The 13,247-nt window shown below is 45.0% G+C and overlaps 1 protein-coding gene across 2 annotated transcripts in view; it reads right to left on the bottom strand.

The window, feature by feature from the left end:
* Positions 1–11,683, bottom strand: part of CHRDL1 (chordin like 1) — a 37,535-nt gene extending 25,852 nt beyond the window's left edge. For both annotated transcript variants that reach the window (XM_057399450.1, XM_057399451.1), the window contains exons 1-4: positions 11,154–11,683; positions 8,111–8,257; positions 6,169–6,281; positions 2,504–2,597 (exon numbers count right to left, since the gene is read on the bottom strand). In XM_057399450.1, the coding sequence (XP_057255433.1) occupies positions 2,504–2,597; positions 6,169–6,281; positions 8,111–8,207 (304 nt within the window). In that variant the 5' untranslated portion in view covers positions 8,208–8,257; positions 11,154–11,683. The remainder of the gene's footprint in view (positions 1–2,503; positions 2,598–6,168; positions 6,282–8,110; positions 8,258–11,153) is intronic.
* Between the last annotated feature and the right edge of the window lie 1,564 nt (positions 11,684–13,247).

The raw sequence follows: 13,247 nt of genomic DNA, 5'->3' as shown, positions 1-13,247 counted from the left end.
AATGGCCAGAGCTCTATCACCTTCCATTAAAGAATAACCAGAGAAACCAGAGAAGTGAAATGCCAGCTTATCCTGGAGTGCTGCACAAAAGACATTGTATGCCAGACACATAGGAATGGAAAGCTAGCATAAGATGTGCAAGAATGCTTGAGATTCCTTTTCAAATCAGGCATGAACATTACTACTGAAGATAGGACACCAGATACGATATGCATAATCACTGCAGCAAGCAGAATGCAAATAACCCCTGAAATCACAGGAGATTCCTGGCCTCTTTTGCCTGACATCAGTGCAACTTTATCTGAATTATGGATTCAATTAGGGAAAAAATAGACCTTAGTAGGACTTTCATTTCTAATGAGGTGCTGCCCAGCCAGCAATTTAACTTACATATTAAATTCATTTAATACGTAGCAGATAGACTATAGATGTATTCTAGGAGCATGTAGGAGAAGATAATGGATCACAATTCAGGAAAGGCTCATTCTGGTAATTTTCTGCATTTATCAGTTTAAACACACAGTACAAAATTCTACCTGAAGACTGTGAACAGCAAGAACTCCACTTGATAAGGATTTGAGAGTTTACAGTTTATTCTTCCTTACTAGGTCATTGGAGAATGTTTTAAAATCTTGATAGGTATCACAACATTTGCAGTCCCATAAACAGAAAACAGCCAAACAGTGCAGTGCCAAAGAGCACTTGAAGCAGAGCCAGTCACTCTGAAGCATTTGTTTCTGTACTAAATACTGTACAGAGATATTTAAAACAGAAAGAAGTTCCTGACCCCAGATGCCAGTCACATACTGAGTGGGACTGCTGTGATTTAACTTAAGATGTCAAAAAAGTGAGACTCTAGTGTGAGCTATTTGCTTGTGCTCCCTCAGTAATCAGTGGAGAGAGATGGGCATCTCCAGGGGAAACTTCTCATTCTGGGTAGCAGGATGAATCACCCTCTGGGACAGCACGTTGCCAACAGCTGTGATTCCCTTCTCAACTGAAGCTTAGATTAGATGGAAAACCAGACCAGATTTGGTGCACACTGGCACACTAGTCCTTCTTTTGGTCTGAAGGCAGAAGAGGGGTTTATGTTCCCAGCATCCTACCACTTAATCTAATGCTACTAGTTAGTCAAGTAAAGCATACTACCTTAAAAAGCTTCTTGCCTATGAATTAGACCATCATAGATAAAACTGTACCATCAACTAGATGCCAGAATGTTAGATCTGAAGTTGAATGGGATGAATCTCATTCCAGGACACAAGCAGAATGTGTCTGAGCAACCTAGTCTAGTGGAAGGTGTCACTGCCCATGGCAGGGGGTTGGAACTAGTTGGGGTTTTAAGATCCCTTCCAACCCAACCCTTTCTAGGATTCTATACTAAGAGTGGCATCATGACATTAGATGAGTTATGCACTTGAAATGGTTTTTCCTCATCACTGATCAGAAAAGGATTCTGGATACCTAGACCAGATACTGATATGGCCATCTTATGTACAGATGTACGTGACTGTCAGGACAGATGAATCCAGCTGGTGGGTTGGTGTCATTTATTCTCCAGTAAGTGCAATGAACACACTCCAATCCCAGCTGAACAGCAAACTGCTTGTGCACTCACCACTGGGTACTGCTCATAGGTTTTGGTCAGGGAACAGCTGTCTGTTTTCCTCAGACAATGAAACTCTCTGGAGAAAGTCAAATAAACCCTTTCTATGATGCTGCATGAATACTCTTTTATAAGTGGAAATGAGGGGGTGCCACTAAGACAGACATTTAGGGGAAAGCTCCATTCAAATCTACCAGCCATTAGGCCATGTCGGGAATGCTGTAACAGCCTCGTGAAAGATCCTGCTTAGTCTCTTTCATACAGTGGCTCTTAATAATGAGCGTATAATAAATGTACAGTCTGGAGAAATTTACTATACAGTATCCCATTGGATTTATATAGTCATAAACTCCTACAGCACTGCTTCTATGATTTACAACAGTCTCTACTAATTATGAAGCTATGCCTGGATTTGAGATGTAAAAGGCAAATGTTACCAAACTAGTTGTATAGTGATACTATACAAATGCACATTTGCCACAGCAATTTTAAACTGCTTGTTAACAGAGAAGTAATGCAAATAACCATGTATTTCAGTCTGCTCTTAGGGAAAGCACCAAAAGCAGAAACCTAAGAAATTTGTGGGATGGGGTTTTGTTGCGATGAAGTTTAGAGATAAGGGAGGGAGTTGGGAGAGGATAGTCCATAGACCCCACCAATGAAACTTTTGCTGCCTTCTGCTCAGATTGTAGGGCACTGGGCATGCGAGCTTGCCTGATCCCTTCCCAAATCTATACTTGCTGATTTCCTAAACCACCTGTAGGACAAGCCTCTCATGACCTAAATGGACACAGAAGGATTCACAGACATTTTCCAACACAGACATTTAAAGTTGCTGTTTCTCAGCATCTTAAACAACTATTTCATCAAGGACTATATGACATTAATAGGAATTACCTGGGCATCGTGGGCAGCACAGCTGTGGTACGTGCACAGGGGAAGGACAGTGTAGACTTGGGCATCTTATTCTGCTGCACAGTACATTTCCATTCTGCAGGTGAACACAATACAATACTTTTATGAAACAACCTACCTTATAAATTTCTGTGTTCTCTATTCCACATCCAAATATTCTTTATTTAAATGCATTTCTACAACATTCTGATTTCACTCACACCAGGTTTCACTGCCTCTGAATTCATGCTGGCAGTCATAATGCAGCAGAAATCCATACAAACCTTAAAATCAGAGGAAGTGCCTAAAACTGGATTGCAACAATCATCATTTCTGTTTTTCTTTTGAGCAGATTGTGCTTAGGAATTGCATTTTCAAAACTGAGACCCAGATAATGAATGGTCGGTCTCTGAGTTATCCCCTGCTGAGGGTTAGTTCAAGACCACAAGAGACAATAGCATCTGTAATTGTTCCTGAAAACTGTGGAGTGTCTTTTGTTTTCATTTTATGGGTTCCCCAGCAGACAAAAAACACCAGTTGGGAAGTAGCCATTTTTCTAAGAAATACGAGCAAGTCTTGGGAATAGTGTTCATTATTCATGTCATTAACATCATATTCTGTTTGGCCACATCAAAGTTTGATCTATAATTAAAACACAGGGAATTTTCTTTCTCCAGTGTCTGTAACAAGCAAAGACTATCCATTTCAAATTCCCATTTCCCATCTATAATTCATCCTTTTAATTTAGCTCTGAGTTGCTCATGTTTATAGCAAGAAGGATCTTTCAGCATGAACACTGATACTATGCTATGACTGCAGTTTTAGGTGGTGTCAGGAATAAACCCACTTCATTTTCCTATGCCTTCTGGAGCACTGAAATGTTTCCAGCAGTGGTGCAGACTTCCTTAGATGGTGTATGTATGGGCTTTCCTCTCTTTCTTCTCTTTCAAAATAATCCATTGACTCCGAAGTCTCTGCAGACCACAGGCTGTAATCATAGATCATTACTACCCACAAACTACATTTGTGCATCTGCTTTGGAAAGAGACACCAAAAATGATATCACCATCTGTTTCCAATGCTGATTGAAATTAAATATACTGATTTTACAGAGGAGGAACAATTTTAGGCTGTAGATTCTGTGTGGCATAGAGACTGTCACTGGTGTGCACAGCCCCTTGCGCGGTGTACCATCACCTAAGAGCCTGTAAAGCACTGCTGTGGAAGACAGGCTGGAACTGTGCTGGCCTGGCTCCGTGTTGCTTACTTGTCCTGCTCCATGGCCTCACTCTCTTCTTCCTGACTAGTCCTGTGAAATCTCATGAGGTGAACATTTACTGCCTGTGCATGATCAGCTGTGATAGTTCTTCAGGACTGATTCACTCCTCAGTGCTGCCTGCAGTGCTCCGCTGGTTGCAGCAGGACACAACTATTCCAATGGATCTTGTGCTTCCTAAGACTGGTCTTAGACTCACAGTGATACATGGGAGATCAAACCCTACTAAGTAGGGCTTAAGCACCTAGAGCAGGACTTAAGCTCTTGTAGGCCTCTATGAGTCAGGGCCATGATGAGCATTTCTGCAGCAGATACTCCGAGTAACAATGAGTTCCTCTTCTCAGCCTGTGGTGTCAGTACTAACTGTAGAGAGCATTCACTTTGACCCTTGAAGTCTGCAGATCTGACTATGAAGACAAGCAACAAGCTGCTGCTGTATTTCAGGGAGTGAAATAATGATGTGACAAATTGTGAGTGTTCCAATATACCTGACAGTAACAGCCAACAGTCTCCACTGTACACTGGTGGGGAGGAGGGGTTGTAAAAGAAAGGGGGAGCAGGGTGAGAACACTGACCTATGTTTAGTTTTGTTCCGGTTTAAGTATGTAAATTATAACTTGTAAAAATACAATGCTACATACACACAACACCAGGAAGACTTTTTTTTTTAATCCCAAACTGAATAATTTGGCCTCTGTTCAGTTAATTGTCTTGCCTTTTTCTTCAACATTAGACATGTGTGTGTTGGGGGGATGGACAGTCACATCCAGGCTGTTGTTTAGAGATGGAGCAGAGATCTCCGTCTGTTGCCTGGCTCATAAGACTTGTTTTGTGCAGAGATCATATGGATCATGATGTTTGAGGCCAGCAAAGAAATTTTGGTGTCACTGGTGACAAGGACCCCTGGGGGTGTGTTTTTTATGCTGTAATACTAGGTTTAAGGTCTGTGCTTGTGCTATGTCATGACACATTTTCTAATGCTTTATCTAGACTTAATTTGTTGAAATTATAAATTATTGAGAGTTTCCTGATGATCTGGAACTTTCACTGTAGGTCAGTGTTCTGAGGGCACTTCTTCTGGCCAGGACAAAGCTTAAATGGATGGCTGGATGCTGCAGTTGTTATTTGGAGTCTTCTTTGCAGGCAACAAGAATCACATCCCAGAGATCCCTCAGAGCATCCTCACTGCTGAAATAACCCCAAGTTACATTTTGCACCCTCATAATGCAGCAAAGGTAAAACAGAACAAACAAGGAAGTAGAGTACAGAACCACTTCTGAGCTGCATGTACTGGTCATTACTACAGTTCCTTCTTTCTTAACAGTGTTGCCCTGAACTGTCACTCTGGTCTTTCATGCCATGAAAGAAATCAAATACACTCCACTTGTTGGAGCCTCACAGTGTGTGGGGTATGCTTGTGCTGTACAGGAGCATACCGTGCACTTTCCCATCCCTCCAGACTAACAGCTTCCTAAAACTCATTGAGCAATGATTTGTATCCAGATCTCTAGGGTTTCCAGTTAATTTCATACCCACCCAAGACACAGCCTTCCAGCAATTTAATATGTTTTACCACACACGGATTCTGAGGGAGTTTTCCACTTACACATCAGCAAAAGTGAGTGGAAACTCCTTTTTGCTAAAATCAAGGACTTAATTTTCTTCCTACTAGATTGCTTTTCTTTTACTGCCTTTTCTCTGCTGCACAGATCTGAGATGCAGCCAAGCCTGTGGGGCTACTGTTGGTGCATCTCTGCACTACACTGTAGTAGCAGATCCCTCGGAGCAAATGCTGCACGAGAGCCCAATATTTTACACTTGCAGGGGAGAAATAGCCAAGAAAACTTTATTCTGCATTAAAACTCAGCATCTGGAGTGTCTCATGTGTTACTGATTAAGAGCCCCTTATTTAGTCATTTTAAAGTACTCCAAGGACATACTCTGACCTCATTTTCCTGCCCCCCCCCAGCTGTATAAGCCATACTTAGGGGATTTATGGCTGCTGTGTCTTCATATCACGCACCACCTGATGATACCTAAGGACCTGTCCCTTCATGTCCTATTCAGTTCTCTCTGCTTCCCAAACCTTTTTCTCATTTTTCATCATCTAATTCTTCTTTCATAGATTTCTACAAGCAGTGTTACACAGTCCTGTTCCTTTAGCACATTAGGGCAGCAGATGCTTTGACTGTAGAAATGCCTCTGAAGTTGTGGGCATTGTCCATACATCCAAACAACTCCAAATTCAGGTACAGAATAATCATCCACATTGATGGAACTGCTGTTTCCTGCAGGGTGACCCACTAGTGCAAACCTGTGCATACAACAGGAAGGATTCTGGTCAATTAAGCAAGTAGAAGTGTTTGTAGGATGAATAACTCAGCAATCCTACCTCTGAGCATAGACAATTTACGCAGTAGACAAGGCCATAGGGTTCTAAGTAAGGATGCCATCTCTCTCCAACACGATACTTCTTATCTTGAAACACGCAGTATGTATCTGAGTCTGTAAAGCAGAAAAGAATTGAAAGAGCTGTGAATGCCTGTCCTCATTCCGTGCTTACCAAGTGTTCCTAGGTTTTATGTACACTACTTTTTCTTTCCCTGGAGTATCACATAATGGAAGTATCCTTGATTTCATGTACTGTTGTCTCTAACTTCCTAACATAAATGCCATGGTCTCCCATCTTTCCAAAACTGCAGCTCCTGAAATAGCTGACACAATGGCTGTCATACAGGATGAGTTTATCCTTTCACCTGCAAAAACACTGGCTAAGATCCCAGCAAAACTAAAGTGCTTGATTGCTCAGATGGGTTTGTAGGAAACAAAACCTTTTTACTGCAAAAGCAAAGCAATTGGCTCAACTCAGGAAAATCCCAGGTTGTACAGCTGAGAGACTTCAAACAAGGGGTCTGCAAAAGGAAGGTAAATGCACTGTATTTATACTGCATGTTCAGTGTCTCCCTATTTTAACAACCTAATAAAAAAGAGGTTTATACTAGTGTTTCGGAACAACTTGTGCTAACTTACATATGCTTCAGCATTCACAGTGTTTTAAGATCTTTTTGTACATTAAGCATTTCTAATCATGTGGGTGCAGTTCTGCAGGTATCCATCTACCTATCAGACATTACTGCCCTATCTCTCTCTGTCACATTACAGCCTCACATTGAAAACTCAAATCACTTCAATAAAAGGATGTTCCTCATGTGTTTTCATGAGAGAATTCCTTCCTGTTATCTTAATGATGTCCAAATTCAGCTTAATTCATTACCCTCAGTATAGATGATACTTCAGGGTATCAAACAAAATACCTCTCTTCCAAGTGATAATCCAAGCAAGGGACATTCTTCACATTTACTGGGCTAAAAGAAGGTAGCAAGAGGCAGGGATTATTAGTAGCAACTGTGAAGTGGTCTGCTTTCACTTCACACTAAAGCATGACAAATGAAAGGCAGGATCTGGAAAAGCAGATGAATGGAGTTTGGTAGTTTCTCAACTGTGCTTTCTATGACCAGGGATACCTGCACATTGTTTGCTTGGGAGCATGTTCAGCAGAAAAGGTGGCCTTTTTGGAACTCTTTTCCTTTTTTAATGCACCTACTTCCTTAGAAGCAGAAGTTTCTGATACTGAGGCTGAAAACTCTTTTTCAAGGGCAAACAATGTCTTTGGTAAGAAGGCGGCCAAAACCCAGCCTGCAGGTGAGGAGAGCAGTCCAGAGAGCTAGTAACAGGCCTGCAGCAATCTTACTTGAGTAGTTATTCCTCCTTGTCATGCTTTCTGAAATGTGTTAACATCTCCCACGGATGACAGGCTTTGTAGAAATACTCCCTTTGTTTTGTTTGTATTCTTTTCAGTTATCCTCGTCAAGTTTTTGACAGTGCTTAGACTCTTAATTTTCTCAAAGGATGTATCTAATCCAGTTCATATGAGGTTGTTTTTGGAACACACTGTAACAGTCTTGGACGAGCTTTACGCTAGCTGAAACCTTCAGCACAATAGTCTTACACATGGGACAGAATCCAGATAATCTGTCAGATGTTTACAGAGATCACCAAAGTGGAATTAAGCACTCTCTGGATTCAGGATATTTGAAATAAAACAGATTCTCCAATTGATGTGTTATGTTCTTTATGATGCAATGAAACCTGTACAACTTCAGGAAGAAGTGCCTCAAATGTGGGGGTGACCTGACTCTCCTAAATGCAGGATTAGGAGGAAGAATGTTAGAAGGTTTTGAACATAGTACCCCAGTTTGAAGACCTTTTCTGTCAAATAGAAGGAAAATGACAAATGTGGATGAAGGTGACAGCTTTGTTTGAAGTTTACTTACGTTTTACTTGTTCTAGTTTACTTCCATCTATGAAAAGGAGACAGAGCACACCACAAAAGATAAAATGAAAATCCTTCAATATCCACTTTTTTCTCATCTTTATCGACAAAAGGAAAAGAAAGAACCTCCAAAGCAGAGAACGTTGAGCTGTTGGGAAGAAAAGATTAAATTAATGAAACCAAAATCCTCTAAGATACTTGAATTCCCTGACATAATTTTATCCAGTACACACAAATCCTAAACTGTACCACGGATCTTCATTTCATGGAAGCAGCTTTGGCTTCAGATAATTTCAATATTGGAAAAGAGGCTATATCCCCATCCATGAAGGTTGAAATTGGGTATTACGTCTAATAAAGTCCTTATTTTATTCCAAAGCAGAGAAATCTGGCTTTGGAATTCTTCAAGACCTCTTTCATAGGAAGCCAGGTGGGGAGATGTTCTTGTGAAGCAGCTCTTTTGGATCTAACTGAGGAAATGCAGGTGTCAACTGTAACATGTTGGCTTCAGCATAACATGAACCTTGGCCATTTCTGGTGCGCTGGCCCCTCACTGTGGCACTCCCTGCTTAGGGCAACATGTTGGCCACGCTCTCAGCAACCAGAGCTCTCCTGCCACATCTCACAGGCTTCCACCACTATTCACCTCCTCTGTTTACCCCTTCCCAACCACTATTGTTCTGGGATTGTGTATAATTGGTTTTCCCTTCTGTGACCTTGATATCTGAAAGTAGAATGGGGGAATGACGTGTAATCTTCATTCCTGTAGATCTTTGATGTCAAAACCTGGCATATGGTCAAAGCTCAATGTGTTCTTCTCTGTGTGGTGCAGAGGTGGTATCATACTTGCTGTATGCACAGTTCCGCTTGTCTTTTTCTGCCTTTAAAATTTGGATTATTTATAATGAGGAAAAGGCATAAAATAATGAACTAAAGTAGAATTCATTTATTTCTGACAGCCAACCTAAGGTTCTGAACTGAGAAAAATGGTGATGCTTTACTGTTCATCAGAATTCACTGCAAAAAAAATTCTCTTCCCAGAGTCCACCTGTCTATAATTATAGTATCAGAAAGATTGGGGGTTGATCTGCAGAAGTTTGATGTGGATTCACAAGTAGCTTTACAAAAGTTCCAAAAAAAAAATTAAAATAATTCACTATTGGAAAAATAAACCGTCTGCTTTGTGAAGTCATTTGACTTCTTCAGATTTCATTAAGTAACAGAAGTGTGAGTATGTTTCATCTCACAGATAACCAAAGCAGAAATGATAATTTATACATGTATATTCAAAATCAAGTGGTGGATAACTTAGAGAAATCACCAGTAAGTTAACGGCACCTAAAAAGAAACTCTTCCTACTGAGGCTGTTGAGATCCAGAATCCTGCAGCGAAGGGTGGCTGGTCTGATTTTATCAGAGTGGTTTTATTGCCTTTCCTGTTCAAGGCTTGCATTACTCTACCTTCCCAAACCACAGCCAGAATGGGCATCCTCCTTAACTAACCAAATCTATGCAGCTACTCTGCCTATGCTCAGTCAGCTCACTCGAAAGGACGCAAACTGCATCTGAAAACACCCCAAAGAATAACCCCATTTTAAAAGCCCACTCCCTGTGCAGTAACAAAATACAACTTTCCATTTATTTTGGAAGCTGAGAATAATATTCCAATTTCAGAAGAAAAGTTTAAGTCATTTTTTCCTTTCAAAGTCTTCAGATCACATAGGACATTTTTAAAGCCAAACAAGCTTTTAAATACTCCTTTAAAGTTAAACCCTTGTAATTCAGTCCCAGGAATCATGCAGACACCGAGAACAACAGTAGCACATCCTGGGACCAGCAGAACTGTGAGCATTTCAGTGTTTTGGCCTTCCTGGGGGTTGCTTCAGCAAAGCATATTTATAAATGGAGTACAATTACCCTTTGTGCAGCACTTTACCTGTTGGCCAGCTTGGTTAGTTCCAACAGAAAGGCTCAGAAATCCCTCCACTTCAAAGGTCATGTATTCAAAAGGAAGAGCATTTTAAAAGTTGGCTTGCCTAGGCTCAGAAATGCTGCACGGTGATGTGAAATGGAGGAGTTAATAACAGAAACGGGATGGAGACTTTTGATGTCTTCCTTAATTCTCTTTAATTTCTGTATTGTTGTTACTCCAAATATAAACACATACTTTTCACTATTAGCACACTCCCTTTATTTCCCCAAAGGGCAACATCCTAAAAATATTCCTGGATTTAAATAATCTCGGTTAGGCTTAACCTGTTAATTATTGGTGTGTTTTCGGCGTGGTGGAAACAATGAAAGTGATCACTTCTTACATGAGGTACTCACTAGAACACAGCTTGCGGGGCTGTGTTTAACGCCTCGCCCTCCGAAGCGCCCGCCGTGGTGACCGCAAGTGGTAGTGCCCGGCCCCGCCGCGTTCCCCCGTTAGTGCAAGAAGGGAATAGGCAGCGAGACGGCGCGGGGCGGGCATCGGTTGTGCCGTGCGCGGGGACACCAACCGCGGCTGCCGGGGGGCGGCGAGGCCGGGGGAGCTCAGCCCAGGCCCGCAGGGGGGCTCTGTCCTACGCCCTCCGGTGCGGGGCACGCAGCTCCCGCCGCTCGCCCCGGGGTTTATCCCTGCGCGCCCGCCGTCGGGGGTGCTTTTAAGCGAGCGAGTGTCCAAGCGAGCCGCGGCCAGAGGCGCCTGGCTCCGCTGCTCCAGCACAACAGCCGGCCCTGGGGCCCCGAGCCCAAGGCGCGCCCCGCAACCCCGGGGCCGGCGACGAGGGTCAGGTCGAGGGCTGCCGTCGGTGGAGCCCCGGTCCGAGCAGCGGAGCTCGGCAGAGCGGACGGCGGGCCCCGGCCAGGTGCCGGCGGTGCCTCCGCGGGGAAGCAGGACCAGAGGCCGTCCCCGACCACCGCCCGGGAGGAGTAAGCCGGACCCCCGCAGGGCTGGCGGTGTCGCCATCCCAGCCGCGGGCAGCGCTCAGCCCACGGGCGCAGCTCCGACAGCGGGACCGCGCCTCCCCCGGGGTCCTGCCTAGGAAAGAAAAGCTCACTAACCTGGGGCAGGGCTGGAGGCCGCTCCGCTGTGCCGCGGGCCCCGGAGGCTGCCGGCGAACGCGGCTTCGGCTCGGAGGGCCGCGAGGCTCCGTTCTCTCCGCTCCGCCGGGGTACGGGAGGGCTCCGGCCAGGCGGCTCCGCTTCCCAGTCACGTTGCCATAATCTTCTCCCGCAGTTCGCCCGGGCTTTCAGGTTTTCTAGTCGCTCGCTCAGTGGCGGGCAAGGAGGGAACCGACGGCAGCCCCCCGACCGCCTGATGGACGGGATGGGGCGGGCGGGAGGCTGGAATCCGCTAAGCCCAGGGCGGACGCTTCGCAAGGTCCCGGGCTGCCTGGCAGGGGACACCTGCCACCACCTCCTGTCCCAGCGGGGAGCGCAGCGAGGCCCCGCGGCCGGAGGATGCTCTCCGCGGCGGGTCCTGCCCCGCAGCCCCGCCGGCACTGGAGCGGCGGTGGGAGGAGGAGTGGAGGAGCCCGCGCCCCGGCGGTCCGCCTCCCGCCCCGGCCCCCTCCTCTCCCGCGCCCGCTCCTGCCGCCCGGCACAGCAGCGTGACTGACACGACTCGGGGTGGAGTTTGCTCCCCTCTGGGGGGACAGGGCAGGCGGAGGGGGGGTGGGCTGCGATCCCGGGAGGGGTCTCGGCTCGTTGCCCCCTGCCGCCGTGCGGGAGCCACCTGCGGGACCCGCGCGGGGTTCTGCCTGCAAACGGAACTGCGGGCTGGGTGACCGCCTCGGTTACCGAGCCCCGCGGGCCCTTTGCGTAGAGAGGGGACTCTACACGACATGGCTCTCTAATGGGCTTTTCACGCACAGGGTGCCCTCCAGGGCAGGGCCAGTGGAGTCAGCGTCCACTGGGATTTGTCAGCCACCTTCTGCTGATACCCTCTGGTCTGATTTATTGTGTTAGAAGGTTTCAAGGTCACATTGAGATTCTGGTGGAACTAAATTAAACCCATGACTCATGACATTATATGCTTGGTCAAACATTCTTTTTCTGTCTTGTTGTAGCCCCTGTAACTAATAAGAAGAGATCAGTGAACCCTTGACAAATGATCTGAGAAAAAGGGTGAGGTATGAAAAGACATCCTGTGGAGAAACAAATTACAACCTATTTCCCCTAGTTTGGGAGCAGGGTGTTTGGGGAGCACTGCTGGGAGGTCACACACCTCCCAGGCTTGGTAGATCTTTTCAGAAGGCTGAAAACTGAGCAGAACTTTCATTTCTTCCATAGTAATTTAGGGGATGAAATACTGAAAACAGAATGTACAGTGAAACCTTACACTAGCATGAGGAAAAAACAGTTAACTTACTAAGGACTTTGTGGTGTGACTTTAAGAGGAACGGGGGCTGTATGTTAGTAAAATGTGACTTTATAACTCCTAATATTAAAAAAGGAAAAGAGAAAGGAACTGCATTCTGGAGCTAAGCACTCTGAAAACACTGCTCCTTGCCTACTTCTGTGTCACTGTGCCACTCTTTGCTTTGCTTTAATCCCTGTTCCATGATGACAAATCATCACTTAAAGCTCTGAGTCCTGAATGTGGTGGCTACTGCTGCAGGCTGATAGTTTTGGAGGTGAATTAGGGATAATTTTGTGTGAATTAGGGATGGGCAAATGGAAAAACAAATGGTGACTTTGAATCAGAAATATGACAGTAATTCACACATGTAGGCCAAGAATCTGAGCTGTGCAAGCTCTGGTCCTGCACAGGTATATCCATGCTCATGGAGGGAAGATATAAGCGTGTACACACATGCTTCTAAGTTGTGGGGTCGTAGTACTGTTGTTCCATTAGATGTACTGGGTTAGATTGGGCAGGCTCAGCCTGTGAGATAAACTGTATATGAATAACATCTGCACCCGGGTCTGCGACTGAGCCACCCCTACTGCATTCTGCAGAGCTAGACCCAAACCCAGTTAGAGTCTTCCCACTGACATGGGCACAGGATGGAGGGGCTTCCCTTGGAGATGCCTTTGGCTACCTGGGAGCCCACAGGCTATGGGAGTAGTAGTAAATCCCATCTCAGGAACTGAGTTCAGACACCAGCAGGAAATGTAGAAGCAAAGGGTGTGACGCCAAAGGTAAATGAAGTA

Source organism: Pezoporus wallicus, unplaced genomic scaffold (assembly GCF_028554395.1).
Source record: "Pezoporus wallicus isolate ANWC-B61680 ecotype Strahan unplaced genomic scaffold, APGP_CSIRO_Pwel_v1 contig_13659, whole genome shotgun sequence".
In the NCBI taxonomy this organism is placed as follows: Eukaryota; Metazoa; Chordata; class Aves; order Psittaciformes; family Psittacidae; genus Pezoporus; species Pezoporus wallicus.
Note: the sequence above shows the minus strand (reverse complement) of the source record. Positions and strands in the feature narration are given on the sequence as shown.